The sequence below is a fragment of the Podarcis pityusensis genome (assembly GCF_964106645.2).
Source record: "Podarcis pityusensis genome assembly, chromosome: 9".
NCBI classification, from domain to species: domain Eukaryota; kingdom Metazoa; phylum Chordata; class Lepidosauria; order Squamata; family Lacertidae; genus Podarcis; species Podarcis pityusensis.
In genome coordinates, this window is record NC_138034.1 from 30,385,994 (window position 1) to 30,406,969 (window position 20,976).

The 20,976-nt window shown below is 41.3% G+C and overlaps 1 protein-coding gene across 2 annotated transcripts in view; it reads left to right on the forward strand.

Moving 5' to 3' along the window:
- The first annotated feature begins 4,173 nt into the window (after positions 1-4,173).
- Positions 4,174-20,976, forward strand: part of GLRA3 (glycine receptor alpha 3) — a 70,038-nt gene continuing 53,235 nt past the window's right edge. The window contains exon 1 of one of the 2 annotated variants that reach the window (XM_081022201.1): positions 4,174-4,878. In XM_081022201.1, coding sequence (XP_080878327.1) covers positions 4,808-4,878 — 71 coding nt within the window. In that variant the 5' untranslated portion in view covers positions 4,174-4,807. The remainder of the gene's footprint in view (positions 4,879-20,976) is intronic. The other variant, XM_081022200.1, reaches the window with a different exon arrangement.

The window sequence follows — 20,976 nt, forward strand, 5'->3', positions numbered from 1 at the left end:
GAAGAGGAGAATCAGTTTAAGCAACAGGCATTAATTATCTGAACAGAAGAGAAACAAGTATTGGATCAAATGAAGCTTTGCTGTCACAGTTCAGTTTGACATTTTAGTCTTTAGCCCTATATACACTGAGCTGGGAGTAAGCTCTGTTGAACTCTGTGGAGGCTACTTCTGAACAGACACGTATAAAATCGCTATGTTGACTGACGGTGCAATCGAAATGGTGGTAGGAAAGTTTTTACCACCATCATCACCATGGAGTGGGCCTGTAAGTGAAACAAAACCTGTGTTTCATCAGATCGGTCATTAGTTTTCCCTCTCCAATTGGTCTACCATCATCCCTCCATTTCACTACCTGTAGTTTCTCAGAAAACCAGGTGAGTGGTTTCGTCAAGACACTACTGCATCCTCAATATTGTCAAGAACTTGAACTCAATGGCAAGCAATGGCAAAAAGAAAGTGCTGAAGAACCATCACAAAGCCATCTGAATCTATCATTCTCTGGGAACAGACCATTCAACTAGATAAGCCTGTAGATATTAAGGACATCAGGAAACCTAAGCCCTACATTATAGTGGTATAATTTCCACTGGTGGTTGTAACTGTGAAGACACATTTTCTTTTCTTTCTTTTCTTTCTTGAATTCTCAAGTTAGAAACCCATTTCTCTTGTTGTTTTAACTGGGTATCCTAGTTAATCACTCAACATGACTGCACCAGCCATTCATAGTGAGTAAGACAAAGTATTTTCTTTTTACACCTTTCGCCACAAATAGTTCTTTAAGATTTATGCAAATAGTTGGCATGTAAATGATCTATACAAATGATGGGGAACTTGTGACCCTCCAGAGGTTGTTACACTACAACTCCCATCATCTTATGCTTGTCTGGGTTGATGGGAATTGGAGTTCAGGAATACCAGGAGGGCTATAATGCCATAGCACAAAAGACCATCGTGATTTTAAGGAGGTTAGATTTCAAGGAGGTGCCCAGCAATTGAACCGCTTATGCCCAGATAATGCCTAGAAATTCTGTGGGCCTGGACCTTTAAGCGGTTAATTCTGTCTGTTCTCCATCATTCCATAAAGTAGTAGTCTCTCATAGCTATTTGTGCTGGGATGGCACTGTGTGGGAATTTTAATCTTTAAGATGGGCTTTAGCAAACACTTGAAACAGGGAGAGTACTCTGAGCCCTGTCCACACACTAGAACAATTTTGTGTGTATAAATTATAGCTGGAAAATTGTAAGACACATCACAGAACTCAATTACATGCACACATCACCTTTGTGACTTCAAGATGGACAAGGTTTGCTTCCTAGTTAAACAAAACAATCAAGCAAGCTGCAATCAGAGGTGTCGACTTACCCCCTACTTTGAGGGGGAACAGCCACATGACTGCGATGGTTAGTATTTTGTGGTTAGTATTTTGACTACCTAAACTATATTCTAGCTCAGATCTTATTCTGAGGAAAAACTGAAGCCTTTCCAGCCTTCCCTTCTTTTAGTCTCCAACTTTCTGCTGCCCACTTATTTATGTTGCTGCTACAGAAGGATGAAAGAATGAAGCTTGCTCTCATACTCCAGATTACTGGTTTCTATTACAGTCAGTTGACTAATAAACCCTGGTTAATAATAATAATAAATTTTAGGTGAACTCAAGAAGTAGTTTTGGATCCCCCCCCCCCCTTTGAATAGCAGAACTATGGCCCATACAATAACATGGTTTGTTTTTTTGAAAAATTCCATTAGTTTGTTGTTGTTTTTTAAAAAAGTGTACTATCTAGCACAGGGCTAACAAACCCAAAGGCTCCTTGGATCCGTGTAAATAGCTGTGCAGTCCAATAGAACCCAGGCATTGCTCAGCACTTGATTAGGTTTTCTTTTGATCCTTTGTCAGTTTTAGTTTTTATGGGTTGGTGTAGGAATAAAAAGTACAAATTAGTATACAACCTAGGGGGAAAAATGTATACAGTGGTACCTCGGGTTACATACTCTTCAGGTTACATACACTTCAGTTTACAGACTCTGCTAACCCAGAAATAGTGCTTCAGGTTAAGAACTTTGCTTCAGGATGAGAACAAAAATTGTGCTCTGGTGGCGCAGCGGCAGCAGGAGGCCCCATTAGCTAAAGTGGTGCTTCAGGTTAAGAACTGCTTCAGCTTAAGAACGGACCTCCGGAACGAATTAAGTACTTAACCCGAGGTACCACTGTACTTTTAAATCCAGTTGATTTACCGGTACATGTGAAGAGGACATGCTTTCCCCAGTAGGTGTTAAGTGCTTAACTTTGCCTGGATCATACCCTAAGGTATGAGAAACCTGTGTCCCTCCAGAAGTTGCTGGCCTCCAACCCATCAGCTGCCACCATTATGGCCAATGGTCAAGAAGTTAACCAGGAAATATGTCTAGTGGTGTTAACAATGAAAGAAACAGTAAAAAGATGTGAGTGTCATACACAACATCTAGAGTGCCACAGATTCTCCATCCCAGCCACAAACAAATAGGTTGTGACTACACAGTCAAAACCAGTAAAATATGGAAAGTTTGAATGTACTGTGCATCCACTGTCTTGTGTGTGTTCAAAGATATTTTTTAACACAGTACTGCCGGCATTTCCCCATTCCACAAGCTCCCCATTCCACAAGCTTAAAAACAAAGAACAAGGCAATTAGTGCACCAATTCAAAATATGCCTAGTGAATTTAACTATGAGAAAAACTAGTACTTACAACATGTTTTCTCTTTAAGAATTTCCATAGTGTTGAATAAGACATACTTACTGTAGGATGGTGTATATAAATTATAACTGCAGCCTATTTACACTAGAAACCTCCTGATAGTAGTTTTAATTAATACTGTGAAAAGAAAAACACATCTGCTTAAGTCTCTGTGGGAAACAGGACAAATTAAATGGCTTAGTTAAAAAAGTTAGTACTCCAAATATGAGGAGATGTGTTTTATGCCTCTTTTCTCACCTTTGATACATGCACATGCTTATCAAAGCTGATTGTAGAAACTAATTTGAATGAAATTTTTACATTTCTCTTAAAGTGCCAGTTCAGAGTTTCTTAAAAAGAAGAGATTGAATCCAACTAACTTTTATTCAAAGAAGAGTCATTGAAATTAATTTAGCCCAGTTAATTTCAGTATGTCTACTCTGAGTAAAACCAACATTGGCCAGCCCCCAATGTTTACATAACTAACAGCACAATCCTTATCATGCCTGCTCAGAAGTAAGTTCCATTGAAATTCAATGGGGTTTATATGCAAGTACAGAGTTAGTAATGCAGCCTAAAATAATAGAATGTTATTTTAATGAAAAGCAATTTCTAACATTATTCTTGTAGTGGGTGGATTCATTGCCCAAGATGAATGTGAGGAAGAATGCCTAAAACCAAATTTGAGTACTTTGTCTGTATGCGTGTTTTTTAAACCAAGTCATTAAATTGGTCTAATTTTATAATTTAACTGATATGCTACCAAAAACAGCAGAAGCCAATTTGTATGCATCCCAACCATCCGCAGGGAAGAAGGTTGTTCATGTTGCTTTCTCAATGAAGATAACAGTAGAAGCGGCTCCACCACCAATATATACATGTGGGCTAAGATCCTGAAATCAGTTACTGAGTAAACCCTGCTAAATACAGTAGGACATTCCTGAGCAAACATGCACAGGATTGTACTGCCGATCCTTCTCTCTCCCTCCCTTCTTCATTTTAGATAACTGATTGCGCTGGACATTGATGGTTACTCGCCACACTTACTGGCTGTAACAGTCCTCTTTCTGAACTCTAGGGCGAGTCATCCATCAACATCTTCGACCCGGAGAATCATGACAACCTCACCACATTTGTTCCAGATGTTTACACACACACACACACACACAGAGAGAGAGAGAGAGAGAGAGAGAGAGAGAGAGAGAGAGACCCCACTGCTTCCACAACACCATTGCACAACATAAACTTTCCCGTCATGAAGAGACAAAGCACTAAGGGGACACGTGTCCCTTCGGGCAAGGTCTTTCTTGTCTTTCCGCAACAGTAAGGAGCAATCCCCTTCCCAAACAACACTTCCCCTCATCTCCCTCCTCCTCCTCCTCCTCCTCCTCCTCCTCCTTGAGGCGGTTGGGAATCCTTTCCTCCGTCCTTCTCCACACCATCTTTGCCTAGAGGATCCCTCGTCAATCCCCGTGCTTCTGTGCAAACGCGCTCCCACCGAGCGCCCCTTTCTGCGTCTTCGCGAGGCAGCTCTGCCTATCTGCTCCGTCGTCCTGGGAGCTCCCCTGACTGGCTGAGGAAAGTCCGTTGCTTTGATTCCGTCTCCGCCCCCTCCCCCTCCCCTCTCCTCCCCTCCCGAGCCCTGGCATTCCCAGTGTTCAGGAATGTGGCGAGCTGGCTTCTGGCCGGAGAAGGAAGGACCGGAGGAAGCGAAGGCGGAAAGTAGGTCTTCCCTGCCGCTGCTTCGCTTCTCCCGATGCCTCTGCTCGGCTGCCTGGTCTTTCCCCCTGGGATCAGCCTCTCTCTTTAAATGCACAGCGCAACCCTTGGCGAGCTGGTTGCCAACAACAACCACCCCAAAATGCCCGAAGTCCCAGGCGCTGGAGAATAGACGACTCGGGGCAGGGGCGTCCTCGCGCGATTGGATTTACAGGTGCTGGAGGGTGCCGGGGAGCTCTCCGAGGTGCTGAACACTCGGCAGCCTCTCCAAGAGCTCTCAAGCTGAACTCTCCCTTCCTCCGCTTTGCCTCCTGGATTCCCTCATGACTCGGACACGTTCGCTTGGGAGGAGGTTGTGAATTCCTCACCATATCATGGCCCGGATTAGATACCTGCGTGCAGCTGTCTCGGGATTCTATCTGTGGGAAGCTGCGGTGCTGCTCAGGTGAGTCTCCGCTAGATCTCCCAGATGTGCCTTACTTGGTGTGATTGCGCGGCAGAGGCAACGGGACTCATGGACGGAGCTGTGGAAAATGCCTCTTCCACTCGTAATGCCCCCACAGACGTCGACTAGCAAGCGAGATTTATGTGGACATTCTGATACTGTTGTGCAATAGTCTCTTGCATCCCATGCCATTTTTGTTTTGTACTCCTGTGCCTGACGTTTAAATCTCGCCTCCCCCTCCCCAAGTTTGGTTCTCCTGGAGTTCTGTATCCTGTTTTGTCCGCTATTCTGTTACGAAGCACAGAATATTACTGAGCAATATTTGAAATGTAGAGTGTTTATTCAGAACTAGAAATCTCTCTGTTATTCTTTCATACTGAAATAAATATATGACAATTAATCCCTAAGAGCCAATCCCAGGTCCCAATAGCTGCCAGCTTCACAAAGAAAAGAAAGAATTTGATATTGGATTGTTTTCCCCAAACTACACTGTGTACTCTCTGTGCCAGATATTCAAATGTGTATTTTAGTGGGTTGCCCCACTCTCACTTGGGATATTTCACACAGAACCCTAAAAATAATGATTATAGCCCATTCCACAGTTCAGTTTACATGTTTGAATTTAAGCCAGTTTAGTTTTATTAAAATAAAATGCATCAAAATTGGCTTAAATCTAATAATTTTAACTTATTTAAAATCCAACTCAAGTACCTAACCATAAAAACTAGAACTAAGTGAGGACTTAAAGGAGTATCCAAGCTATATATATATAACCCGTCATGATAAAAATAAAATTCACAACAGTGATATCCAGCTATTGTGAAGAAAAGCATGCCAGATAACATAAATATTAGGCTATTCATGTTTTTATCTGAAGAACTTTTCATACAGCATACATGACAAACATGCATTAGATGTTGAAATATTATGCACATATTCATAGTCAAATAAAAAAACATGCAGGAAGAAAACTATTGTGTAAATGAAATTCTTTTTCACATACAAATATTCATGAGCTGTGCTACAAAAACATGGAGGGACCCCTGAAATTAGCAAGTATCACCTGAGGCTTCTGCATGTTTGTCTGCATGGTCTTAAGCTGCTAATCTGCATTATGAAATGCAAAACTAATTTCTTTAGGTTGTGCCTCAATGTCACGATGGTTATAACATTAATGGAAGGGAATGGTATGAAGTAGATCTGGTGATTATTTTATGGCATGGCTGGTAAGATGAATCTTGTTTTTTTGAAGGGCTCATGTACAAAACAAGTAACTGAGCCTCCATTCTCAACTTAGTGAAAGGGTATTACAAAGCGCTCTTTAAACTATTTTTATTCAGTGGTACTATGCTAGGTGCATTTCTGAGAAGCAGAAGTCAACAGGGCAATTATACTTGAAGCCTTGCACCCCCAACTAATTTCAAGTTCATATTGACTCCAGAGGTTATTGGGTTATATCTTCAGTTGACCACCAGCCAGGATGGACTCATTTAATTTCACTTTCGCAGACTGGTAAAATGATCAAGCTCTGGTTAAAAGATAATAGCTATGATGGTACTAGGAAGGGTGAGAGGGTCAAAGGGAGGAACTCCTAATCAGGTTATGGGGAAAGTGCACAACATTGTGAGGACATGCAGAGCTAGAGGGGGAAATGAAATGAGCCCTACTAGATATGTCATTGGCATGTTATTTACAAGCCACATATTTCAGCTTTAGCTGTTAATTTTATTTTACTAAAGCAGATGTGTTTTTTAATGTATGACAAAAACTATTAGGAAGCAGCAAGAAATGTATATAAATCTCTTGAAATAAAAAGTGCATACGCTTAAAATCCACTTACTTCAATGGGACGTAGGTGCACCTGATTTTTCTTAGAGTGAGAGAATTCCTGGTATACTATTAAAAAGTGAGGTACTAGTCTATATGCTAATAGTAATCTGAGTCTTCCCACATTTGTGCTTATGTGAACCATTGGTGCACAAGACGGAATACTTGCAGAACCCAGAGATACACCCAGGCAGGGCTTTTTTCAGGGGGAACTCACAGGAACTCAGTTCTAGCACTTCTCTGGTGGGCGCCATTGCCATTCTAAGAGAATGGGAGAGGTTCTGGGATTGACAATATTTAGTTTTGTGGGGGATAGAATGTTGAATGGATGAGAGGGGGATAACCATACAACTGGGGTGGGGGACAACAGAGTGGGATGCCTGGAATAGAACAAGATATTTGTATTTGTCTACCTATTTGAGTAAGTCACTTCTTCGATCACACTGAGAAGTTACTTAATGCCTCAGGTACTGGAGACAGAACTGTCTGTAGGCATCAGCTGAAAAATTAAGAATATAATAGGACTGAGATCATGCCCAGCTTGTTCCCCCGTAGAAAAAAAAACCCTCACCCAGCCCAAGGAAAACCCCAAAATGGAGAGAGGCATACCATCTCAATGACAATTGAGCATGCTCACTGGGCATGGAATGTTAACTGCTTGTTGGAAGGGAAAAGAACAACTGGAGAGAGGGAGATGTTATGGCTTGAACCTAGAACAGAAACACTCCTCACCTGCTTTGTTGCCATGTGCCCCACTTGTTTGGAGAGTAGAGGCAGTAGTCTCAAAATTAGTCAAATGTGCCTAACATCACCCCATTTCATGTCCAATACGTAGGGACCAGCAGACCTGTATATGCTGAAGAGGTAGACAATACCTCTGATCTTTTTGTGGAAAATGTATTTCTAATTTTGGATAAAATTTCACAAATGTGCCAAAACTTAGAGGTAATATACTTTCATATTTTTTTTAAAAAAGTCAACAATAATGAGAAGAGTACATTTTGCTTTTTTTATACATAGATGCCACAATGCTTCAGCCCCCTATCTGAGTGAGAGAGAAATAATCTCAGACAATAGTTGAGAGGTAATGACGCATATAAAAGTGTTTGTGACAAGTGAGAGTGACCTCTAGTTGGAGGGATCTGTTCTTGAGTCACAACAGGGAAATGGAGCGAGTGGGTGTGTTGAGCAATAACGTAGGAGCGTAGAATATAAGAGCTATCATCCTATAATTTAAAGTTAGAACTAATTTTCACTTGGAGGTGTATGTTCCATCCAACCATTCTTACAAGAAATTCACCAGAATATGTATTATGTGAAAAATCTCCAGAAGCAGACTTTTTTGCTGCAGTATTCTGTGTGGTGAAATAGTCTTTTAAATACATCCCTGTGTGAAATATAAGACTACTGTTTACCAAACCATACAAAGCATGAGTTATATTCTCACTGCTTTGGATTCACTATGTGTTCATCCTACGATAATTAAAGGTTTTATAGAACAAAATAAAAGACAGAGGACAGACACGGGATGAGATGGAAAGAGAAGGAGTTTGTGCAGTTTTAAGACTACAACGCCCAGAGTGAAGTGAGACTGAGAGAAATTATGTGGATGGAAATTTCTGGCATATCACAAACTCTAATAGCAAACTCATCTGATGGGTGTTGAAAAGACTGTAGCCAATTCAAGGCCACTGAAAAAACAAGAGAGCAGTATCTGTACGCCCAGGGGTCCCCAAGGTTTGCAGAACTACCAAAAAATATTGGGGTTGGGGGACTAAACAGTCAAATGAGGACTGTGAATGCTCGGTAGTAATGGAATGCTAAATGTTGGAACAGGGAATGGAATGGAGTAGCCTAGAAGACAACATGGTTGGCTAGCTGAACTCATGAACTGGAGCACTCCACACTGCAAGATTTTATAAATGTTGTATAAATATACTTGTATAAACATAATTAGAAATAGTTACTATAAGAAGCATGGCAACATGCCCAGGATAGTGCTTTGTGTTCCTTTTTCCCATGAGTGAGAATACTGAGCAATAAAAAGCACTGATGTTGATACCAAAGTATCACATTTAGATTATTTAACGAAATAGGGAACATGGGAGCTTGCACACACACACACACACCTCAACCAGTCTTTGTCATCCTATTACCCTCCAGATGTTTTGAGCTACAGCTCCCATTATACCTGACCATTGGCTATGATGGCCAACACTGATGGGAGTTGTAGTCCAAAACATCTGAAGAGCATCAGGTTGGCGAAGGCTGCCTCACACTGGGAAGACATTAAGGTAGGTCATATATAGTTCATGCTCGGAAGGTTACTATTTCAGGAATAGGAACCAAATCTCAAAATGAATGTATATTGGGCTCCGAACTACATCAGGAATAGGAAACCTGCAGCCTTCCAGATGTAGCTGGACTGGGCTAGGCTGGCTGGGGCTGATTAGAAGGTCTCAGGTTCCCCATTGTTGCTCTAGGATAGGTTTCCCAAACTTGGGTCTCCAGCTGTTTTGGGACAGCAGTTCCCATCATCCTTACCTAGCAGGACAAGTGGTCAGGGATGATGGGAGTTGTAGTCCAACAACAACTGGAGACCTAAGTTTGAGAAACCCTGCTCTAGGCTAAACAGCTTATTGTGACTCAATGGGGCATATTTTTGCATCTCTAATTTTCTTTGTTATTTCTTTTGAATTCTGAAACATATATAAAACTTTAATAAACATACACCGTATTTTCCGCTCTATAAGACGCACCCGACCATAAGACGCACCTAGTTTTTAGGGGAGGAAAACAAGAAATAAGAAGCCTCCTGAGCGAAGAGGGAGCGCTCCTCCCTCTTTGCTCAGGAGGCTTTGCGCAGCGCTCCCTCTAGCTGTTCTGGCTTCTGGGATAGCCCGTGAAGCCTCCGCAGGGGAGCGGGATGAAGGCTCCCCGCTGCCCTGCGAAGGCTTCATGCAGCTAAGCCAGAAGCTAGAACAGCAAGAGGTAGGCAGGAAATAGGTATGTTCTAAATGGGCCTGCATTGCACCTAAAGGACCAGGTGCATAACAGGGGTGGGGACCTTGGTAATATGGCACCCTATGTGAGGCTAAAATTTGGGCCAAAGCCGCCTTTCCAAAGGGGATGCTGGGCTTTGGGAAGGAGGCACAAGGCTCTGGCAGAGTCCTAAAGTTCTCCTGTCTTCTTTCCAAAGCCAGACAAGCACTAGCTTAGACTTTGGGAAGGAGCCAGAAGACACCTCTTTGGCCCCTGCACCCTGTGTTGGGGAACCAGTCACATTGTCCTAAATCTGCATTTGCACATAATCTAGAGGTGATTCTACCTTGTTGCTAGAAGTATAAGGGTCAGAGGACCTGTTTTCAGCTATGGCTCAATAGATATAGCCAGGCGACAATAATCTATGTTCTACTTTGTAACTTCACATCTAGACTGCTACAATGTGCTCTATGTCAGCTGCCCCTGAATACTATATGGAGATTGCTGAGAGTGCAAAATACAGATACCAGGATCTTGATGGACCTGATAGATGTAATGCCATGTAACACCAGTCTGAAAAGACATATCCTGGATGCTTATTTGCTACCAAGCCTGATTCAAGTTTTTTGTTTTGACATATAAATTCCTGAGCAGTTTAGGACTTGGTTACCTGAAGGACTCCTTCTCTGTTTTTTAGTTGTTGTCCCCCCCCCCCCCCCGAAAACAGCTCTGCATGTCTGGCTTGTGTATTATTATGTTTACAGATAGTTGGAGGATGGTTGTGGTTGTGTTATGGTTTTATTATTGTTCTTGTTTTAATGTTTTGACCCATTCTAAGGTCTTCAAAAGCATTAAGACTATTAAGGGGAAGTATTTGATTTCTATGGCCTTCACACTTTGCAGATGCATTTAAAGTAGGTTTTCAGCCAGAAATAAAAAGTTAATTCCAAAAGTTCAATATAGGGGAAGGTTGTGCCATCAAATACTTCCCATTAATAGTGTTAATGCTTTTGTTGGGGGGGGGAATCTGAAAACTGAAGCAAAGATTGTCCTGTTTTCATATTATTTGACTATGTTTTTTACAGGAAAAACATGATATAGGCCATTATTCTTTTAGTTCATTGTTTAGTATTTCCTATATAGCTGTCTGCTACTGCCACTACTTTACGATTAAGAAAGCTAAGGATTGGTACAATTAATCTGTCACGAATCTTTATGCTCGTTTTCACATTCTATTCATTTTCTTCACAAATCTTGGTCAGGGCTTCAAATTCTTTGTCAGCTAAGGTTTCCTTATACATTTCAGAAATTGGTCTAACAATATCTCATATCAAAAGAAATAGTAGTTGGATTGTTCTGCTTTTGGAAAACCAGTATTTTGTTATCTCCTTTGATTTTTCCCCTTTCACACTCTGATGTATAGATATGAGTAGCTGCAGAAGTGCACACAGAGGCTTGTTAGGACATAGCTTCAGAGGCATTCTGTGTGAAGCAATTCTGGCCTACTATGCTGCCTGTCCATTTAAATCCCATTAGCATGGCTTACCCTGATACAACTGGCATGTAGAATTGCATAGAGCCAGGTGACCAGGCAAGGTCTCTGTTATGGTGCATCACAGATGTGTCATCTCCTGTACTAGTTTATCCCACCATCTTTTCTCCAATGCCCATGCAAACAGTCGATTGCTACACTTGTACAACTGTCAGGAATATGTCTGTTACCAGCATAATGCCATTGGTCATGTTGTTGCGTTAGCAAGGGGAATTCTGATGGCCACAAAGGTAGCAACCTACAAAGCATTCAAAAAGGAATTAAAATGGTTCCCCTCATCTTGCTCCTGCCTATGCTTCATTTAGAAGCACAGTACAGGCTTCTAAATGGTTTTGTGAATATATATATATATATATATATATATATATATATATATATATATATTATTCTATTGAATTTTGAATGTCCAGTACAGAAAGGTTTAAACCTAATAATAAAATTACTAAATGTGACCAAAGCTGCAGATTTCAGATGACTTCATCTTAGCCAAGTCAGTGAAAATCAACTTAGCTTAAACTCTCTTCTTGAAGTCATGGGAGCAATGGGACTGCCATGCCCAAACTAGAAATTGAACGGCTCCATTCAGACTTTGACACATTACAGAGTGGCTATGTGATTGCTCTATGGTACATAAGACCTTGTTGATTGTCTACATTCCACATTCTGCACACATGGACTTAACGCACATTATCGGCTTGCCCATAGGAAAGTCTAAGTGAAATAGTTCATTTTTCAGATGAAGAAAAAGCCAAGGCTGGAAACTATCATGGGACTTGGCAGTTTATAAGACAACCAAATTAAAATGATGCTTGGATTTCTATTTACATTTCACACCTCATGCTGTGCTAAACTCATTTTCCTATTATTAACCATTCTTAATATGCTCCAAGCTAACTGACTTGCTCTACAAATAGAGGTGAGTCACTCTGGAAATAATATTGTTATTCTTTACAACACATGTCACTAGAATTCCAAACCACAAACCAGTTAGTAAAGAAAAATACAAAGGTTAGTGTCAGTTTTGATCCCTTGGACTTCAGCTTTAGATATTAAGGACTTTAGATATTGATGACTCTAGATATTGAGTACTACATGGACTTGTGCATGGAAAAGCAATCAAAGAATGTGCAAACTCCTCCAAAATAATACTAATTTCCCTATGGGAAAGTGAAATTATGAAGCAAGGCATGAGGATGCAGTAAACTGTGCCATACTAGATGCTGCTGCTTACTTTTAAAGCCCCATATCAGGGTGTGCAAGCTCTAGCCTGAAGGTCTGATTAGGCTCACCAGGCCTTCCCATGTGCTGACAAGGCCATTTCAACCAAGCCAACTCAGTCAAAATGAGGGTTGCAAGCACTGCTGTTCAGCTGATTGGAGGTGGGGCTTCCATGGGGCTTTCCAAGACCATGGGTAATGCCTTTGCCCTCACAATTTGATTCAAACCATGCAAGCAAAAAAGGGGTCACCTGCACACTTGTCTAACTCGCCCAGTTGTCAGACTTGCACACCTGTCCAACTTGGCATATGGGTGGTGAGAGAGATAATGATCTGGAATGATCTGGTCTCCATCCAGATGCAGTTTCTCACCCTTGTCATAAATACCTGAAAAGGGCTCCTCACTATTACCAGCCTGTCAATGCTTTAAGAGCAGCAAAGGGGACTCTTTTTTGAATTCCACTGTCAAGAGAGGCTCATTTCATCATGGCACCCCATTTGTGGAATGCTATCTCACTTCAATACATAAAGATATATCTAATTTAGCCTTCACCTCTGTCAACCCTTTTAAAATTGTCTTCTTTTACTGGTGTTTTAAGAAGTGGACTTTAGTTTTACTGGCATCTTTTATAGGTTTTTAAAATATATATTGTTCCCCACACTGGTTCTTGTATCGATGAAAGGCAATATAAATCTTTTTAACAGATAGAGAACATTTACTAATATACACAATGTCCAAAGAATCAAGTACATGCTATTAGCTAAGTCAATATGATTATTTAATAATTATTGGATTGGTAAGAGGGTTACATGATGTGCATGTTTGATAATTGTATGATTGGCCCACAGTTCAGATTATGAGTAATTAAATGTACCGTATGTTTCCATGTACAGTGGTACCTCGGGTTAAGTACTTAATTTGTTCCAGAGGTCTGTTCTTAACCTGAAACTGTTCTTAACCTTAAACACCACTTTAGCTAATGGGGCCTCCTGCTGCCGCCGCGCCACCGGAGCACGATTTCTGTTCTCATCCTGAAGCAAAGTTCTTAACCCGAGGTACTATTTCTGGGTTAGCGGAGTCTGTAACCTGAAGCGTATGTAACCTGAGGTACCACTGTATAAGACAACGTTATTTGCTTTTAAAAAAAATAACCCTCAGATAAATATTTTAAGGGCAATGTAAGTTTAACAGTTAATGTGCAAAATAACTGGCCAATGTGCAGTTTCACTAGGTCTTATGGAGAATATGCCTATTAAAGATTATGCGTAATGACAGAAGAATGTACAATATTAGGGCAATATATACATGCTCTCAGGAGCCTGTTGGTGCCAGGAGTGGCTGCCCACCCCTCAGGGAAAGGTCCTTGCAAAGTATTTTCTGCTGGGTGGTGGTGGTAATTCTGCAAGGGCATCCGGAACACTCCACTCTTGCCAAAGCTTGGCAAATGGGGGGGGGGGAGCGTTCCAGAAAGCTTTGGTGCTGCAGATCAGCAACAAAGCAGAGCTTCTCCACCAGTGGTTGAAGCAATGGGGTAGAGTAGGAAATGCTACCTTTTGCATCTCAGCAACTTGAGGCAGCTGCTTCACCCCAGCTCATTTGTAGGCCAGCTCTGGCTGGAAATTATTTATTTTGACCTGGAAATTTGCACAATTCCCTCTTCATAGACAAATTATCTACACGTTTTCTATGAGGCCTGGTAAAGGTGCACAATGGCCAGTTGTTATGCACATTAACTACCCAATTTATATTCCCCCTAACACATATATGCACTAACTTAACAGAGAAAATAAGTGTTAACTCCTGTATTAATGCAAGTTTCCAAATAGTAATGATTGCTGGTTTTACTGGGCTAAACTTCACCTTGAAGAGTGAAGTAAAGATATTATAACATGCATTCCTCACTAATTCCACCGTCCATTGGAGCGTGATTTATCTTTCTATTGAATTGTCTTTGAACATTATTGAGTTTGGTGGGCCTCCAATGTATTCAAGACAGAGTTTAATTTAAAACTGTTATGCCCCACATTTCAGTTATCGATAACTGAAATACATCATCACTTCTCTAAGTCACTTACAAAGTAATAAAATAAGAGTTTAAAAACTCAACAGTCATTTAAGTGTCATAAGGAATTATAAGTCAGCCATATTTTCAGAAAGCTACTAACTAGCCATGGGTCATAAAAATGAAGTGTACAGTATTAGAAAGTCTTCCAATAACAGAAGGCATCACTGCTGCTTCATTATAATTTTAAGGTTAGTCTTATTCTGATGGTAAGTCAATTGGTTCCAAAGGGTTGGGATCACTATGGACAAGATGCTGCCCTTGCACAAATTTTATCTCCAGCATAAATGGGATATGAAAAGAGCTCCTTCACTAGATCTTTATGGATGGATAGGTGGGTGGATGGGATTTTACAGAAGGAGATATTCTTAAGATACACAAGGGCTCTTTAATGGTAAGAATCAGCTCCTTAAATTTCATTCAGTGCAGGGGTTGCAAAAATCAACAGAATTATTCAACCATCTTGTTTTTTGTTAGAAGATCCAATATCCCCTGCATTTTTCATCTGTTCTGCAAGAGTAGCTCTATGAAAAAATGTGTTGTAACATTTGCAGAGACTACTTGGCTACAACTCATCACAACTATGACATTGGGATGCATTGATGGGGCTCTTGATAGGTCTAGCAAGTGCCCCACCTTTCCCCCATTGATTCCGGAACATGATACTAATCATCACCTGATTCTGTTTTGCATAGAATGTGGTAGCATGTCAGAAATCAGAGCAAATGTGCACAAATTGGCCAGGGAAAGGTCAATTTTAAGTCCATCCAGAGAGATGAGATGCTGTTGACAGACTGAGCCATTTGTGTGCTGATCACAAATTGATCATGTAGCTTTCTCCTCACAAATGATTTCTTCTTCTTCTTCTTTGGTGATCACTCATAGCCAAGTTAGATGGTCTTCCATGAACACAGACTTAACAGTGAGTCCGTAAGTGACTGTGGAGGCCAATTCTGGATCCGCACATCCTTCCACAGTGGAGACATGCGTTTCTGGGTGGGAGTTGATCATGGTGAGGGTTTGCGAAACGTGCCTTTGCACATTTCTCTCTTTCGTCCTGAGTTTGAGCATCTTCTAAGTCCATGACACCTTTGGTAAATGATTACAAGATGCCAGCAACCTTCTCCAAGCTCAGCCTCAGATGATAATTTTGGAGACTGCAAAAGCTCTCCTGAATGGAGAAATAATCTTCTTCAAGCCCTTCAATTCTTCTCCAGCTCAGACTAAAATCTGACTCCAAAAGAGTGGTCAACATCCTTCTTGCCAGCACCTCTCAAACAAACTCCCACTCTCCTTTACTAAATTTGTGGCAACAGGAGCAACAGCAGGACATGAGGGTAAGGGAGATGTTCTCCTCCCTGCTTCTGTGCTCTGGCATGCTGTGGATGAAGGGCACAGTGGCCCTTGAAACTTAATAGTCTTCACATTGCAGTAGCTACTGAGTAAATTACCAGTCCAAAGGGCCACCTAGACTTTCTTCCTGGCATGCTGTTCCACAGCACACCCTAGTGGTGAAGAGAGAGAGGAGAAAGGAGAAGACCTCCATCCCTTCATTGTCTCCATGTGCTACTGTTGTTTATGTCAGTGCTTCACTGGAAAATAAAGAGAAAGGGGCATTGTGTTTGGGGGCTGTGAGGGAAGCTGTTTGAGTGATTGGTAGGTCTGGCAAAAATGGGATGGGATGATTATTTAAGCTTTGGATTGTCTCAGAGTTCTTGCTGATTTTTTTCTTTAATAACTTGTATCACTTCTAAATTAATCCAAAACTGAGGAGAGCTTGCCCATCTCTACAATGAAAAAAGGAAGCATATATAATTTCTGCTTTTTCCTACACACACATACACAAGCAAAATGAAAGGGTTTTCATTCCCATGGCCTCAAATTTTCTAGAAGTTTTACATCTCTCATCTGGAGGCTATTGATCTAAACCATCCTGTTTCACTTTGAGGAATAAATTAAAACAAAAGAAGAAAATATATATTGCAGCTGCATTGAGAGCCTTGTAATTTGCCTTTTGCAGTATTTCAGTTTTACAGTTCACTCAGATGAGAATAGATTTTGATAAATAACATGGAATAGTTGTAGCTCTGTGCAGCATGATTTATTGATGATATCTCCCACCCACCCTTTCTTGGTCAGGAACACTTTATGTCGACGGAGCCTTTGGGATTCCTCTCCTCTTCAAAATATGAATAATGTTATAATGTTTAACCAAACAGTATCATCCTGTTTAATTATTCAGAGGAGTTTAATTTTCTAGCATTTGGAATCAATGTGCTATTATCAATGTGCTATTATGAAATAGCAATGCATTTGTAAAGAAAAAATCAATAGCCTTGGTTTTAATATAGCCTAAGCTTTTAAAACCAGCATTTTAAAATCCTTTTTATTTTATTTTATTTTACAAGCTCTACATACTGCTTTTCACTAAGTTTAAATCACATGGGATCCCCCTGCCTTCCATTATGGTACTAAGAACATCCAGTATAACCTATAGCAGGAGTGGGGAAATCTCTTTCTCTGGCCCCAGAGAACTCCCCAGATGTGATCGGCCTCCAGTGCCCACCAGTCCTTTAAGAAGGTCCTTATCTACACCACCAAGCATCAGCTAGGTGATGGCTTCTGACAAGACCATATCTGTATATTGCCCAGGGGCTACAACTGTGGGGAAAGGGTTGGGCACCTTCATTCATCTCCTTGATGGGAGGGACCCAGCTGCAGTGTCTCCTTCTCACCTTCATTGGCATATTGCTGAAATCCGAGAAGCTAGAAAATGTTATTGTCCACATCTCTGACATGGAAGAGGCACTAAAATGTTTCCCATCCATTCATATACACAATGTAGCTCTCCAAAGCCAAGTTAGTGAAAATTCTCTTGGTGACCTCCATCCAGTTTCCATTTCACCTTCTCTTAAGACCAGCCGTTGCCAACCAACTGCTCTCTAGATGCATTGGACTGCCAACCCCACAGAGGCATGAGAGTGACGGCTGGAGCTGGTAGAAGAGTTTGGATTTGATATCCCGCTTTATCACTACCCGAAGGAGTCTCAAAGCGGCTAACAGTCTCCTTTCCCTTCCTCCCCCACAACAAACACTCTGTGAGGTGAGTGGGGCTGAGAGACTTCAAAGAAGTGTGACTAGCCCAAGGTCACCCAGCAGCTGCATGTGGAGGAGCGGAGACGCAAATCCGGTTCCCCAGATTATGAGTCTATCATTCTTAACCACTACACCACACTGGCTCTCACTGGTAGGCGTTTGTAGTCCAAAATATCTAGAGGGAACCAAGCTGGTGAAGGCTGGTCTAAACACTTGAAGTCCAAGTGTTGTGTTGTTTTTAAAGCTGCTAATAAAGATATGCAGAGAATGAGGAGAATAATTCCACGCCTTCTGCATATATAAAACTTGCATTATTACTAATGGAAACTGTAACTGCAATGGTAATAAAGAAATGTGCCTTTCTATTGTGCACCCACTCATTAAAGAGTCTTGTTTTGCAAAGGCAGCATGTGATATAACTGGGCAATTCTTCACAGAAACTATCTGTGAGCAAAATATGTCTCATTAGTTTCTTGTTAAGGTTCCCTGCACGAGTTTGTTTTTCTGTCAAATATATAAATACATAGCCGCTAACTGTGTTTCTACTTACTCCTTCACTTGCCGATGTTACAGTAACTAGAAGTGACCTACAGTGGAGCTAGGCTAGGCTAGCAAATCTACCATCTAGGCTAAACATACATAACTTAGTCATTGTGATACTGGACTAAAAACCTGAAAAGCTGGGAGGGGGGTTGTTTTGGTTGTTTTGTGGGTTTTTGTTGTTGTTGTTGTGTTTTTTGGTTGTTGTTGTTTTGCATTTTTCTATGTCAGGAACAGGCAGGAATCTGAAGGCTGTGCAGAGGAGGCAGAAGGGCAGGAGAATGATCCAGAGAATTGAGCCAGTAATTTGAGTGGTTTTGTTCCACCTGTGAAGCAGGGAGAAAAGACTCAAATGTGGGGGAAGAGTTGCAGGAAGGCGCAGAGGTGGAAGAGACAATCCCAAAGAGAGTTGGGCTGTTAGAATCTCCTCCATCGCCCCCCCCCCCACTGTCTCCAAGGACAAGGAAGGGCTTAAAGTTTCAGGAGCAGCTGTAGCTGTAGTGCAGGAGAAGTTGCTGGTTGCTTGTTGTGGCATGTGCCCGTTCTTTTGGAAATGTCTGTACAGGGGGAGAGAAAGGGTTAATAGGTAGACCAATAGAAAAGCCAGAGGCGGAGCCTACCTGTTTTTAAAAAGACTTAGCCAGAGGTTTAGACAGTTGGGAAAAAGCAATAAGGGAAAAGCAGTTGGGAGTTAAAGCAGTTGGAAGACAGATGGAAATAGAGAGACAGTTAGTGCAGTTGGTTCTTGTGTGAGGGGAGGTAGAAGAGTTAGAGACAGGATAAAATAATTGTGATTTACTGGGGAGAACCTGGTTGGTGGCAGCGGATTAGTGGTGTATGGGTCAATAGTCCGTGAAACGACCGGGGGCTCCGTACAAATGCCACACTTGTGCACACCATGTCAGAGGAGGGGGTTTAAATGTGCTGAAGGGGGCATGACACACTGTTGCTCCAACTCTTGGATAGGAGCACAGGTCTGAAGAGGGACGTGCCTAGCAAGCTCTTTAGCAGGAGTGGTGCATGTAATTCTTGTGCCCTAGTGCTTTGCCAATGAAGAACTAAACTTCTAGTTGTGTGTCGTCCTTGTGGGGGCTGGATGGGGCCTCTGGACAATGTACTATATATTTTGGAATATTGCTTGTATATTTGGGGTGTATGGGGTGTTCGGGGAGGGTAGTACTTTTGGTGGGTAACATATCATACTCCTTCTGGGATAGTTTGTCCACCTTTGGTCCCCACCCTGCACTCAGCTCTCCCCTGTGGCTCCTAGAAGCTGTTGGTATGTGACAGCAGCCACACCCTGGGAATGGCTATGACTGGCTAGCTAAACCAGGTGAGGGTATCAGGTGGGTCTCAGCATACAGTTTAACACCCCAAACTCATAACAATACAATACTAAGATTTTACTTGGTGAGTCACTTATGGTGACTTTACTGCTTTATTGCTTCTAGTCTCTAATCTAGAGGTGGGAGAAGAAACTAGTACCTAAGCTTGTTTCTTTGTTTTTCTTCTGCTCTTGAAAATATTCTGCAAATAATTTTTTTAATAATGCACAGTACAAATAAAGATGGCAGTATTCTTCGCAGTTCTTTGTCAGCAGCAGACTTTGATATTATTTGGGGTGTGTCTGTTTGGAAGGACAGTTTCTTAACATGTGGCTGTCATTTTTTCCTAACTACTATTCAAGAATGATGTCCTCTCCAGCTGTGGTCAGACCAGTATAGTACGGTATGTTCTTCAGATGTAGTATACATGTTTGATATTCAATATGCATGCCCACACAAGACTGATACTTTGTCAGATGTAGACATAAACTGATATCAGTTTTTCCTTCAGTGCACTGCTTATAAAACTTTGATGTTGTTAATGCCCATCTACTGTAAGTACTTGCCTATTTGCCTGTGCTTGAATGTGTTTCTTCCATGAATTCCCTTATCACACTCCACTGAAAAGTGTTTTTCAGCTTTTAGCAAGCATTCAAGCTGAAACTTTGCTCTTTCATTAGTCAGACCAGAAATATGGGTGTTTTGGTCCAAGGTGGGCTCCTTCACAGCACCTCAGAATGTTGTAAATGATTCCTTGATGTTAGAGAAAGTTGGGTGGCCATCTCTCAGGCATGCATTGTGTTCAGTGCAGCTGTCGGGGTTATCTTGTGCCCTAGGCAAGGCAAAGCACTTGCATCCTACCTAAAAATAATTCTATCTTCAATTTTCAAAAAGAGATACCTTGTAGGGGTGTGTGCGAAAAGCACAAAACTTGAAACTGCTAAATTTCATTTAAATTGCAATTAAATTATCTTTCTCAAATGCAGAAGAAGATGTTTTAGCACACAAATCTTTTTGAATAATCTTGTCTCTAAAAAGTTTCAATTTTAGGCACATCAAAATATCACTTTGCATGCCTTTTCCTTTGCTAATTTGGCCACCAGTTCCTTCAGGTCAAGGGTTGATGCTTGAGCATGTTCAAATGATATAACTGACAAATCAAGTAGTCTGTTTTGAAATATTGTTGAGCATATGTAAGTTCTTATAAGTTTGCACTTTCAGAAACTGCGGTTACCACATGCCACTGATACTGGAAGTGTTTAGAAGGACCCTTAGAGCAACAGAAACATTAGGCACATTATCCAGGAATTTTTGTTGTCATATGAAGAGAAATACTCCTTGTGGTGGCATAAACTTTGGAAGTCCTTGAGCTATTGCTGTAAGTTCACAGCACAGATCTTCAGCATCAACATATTTGTTTCCATTGTGCATTAAGGTCCTTTCCAACTGTATGTCAGCCTATATAGCTCGGTTGGTTAGAGCATGGTGCTGATAAT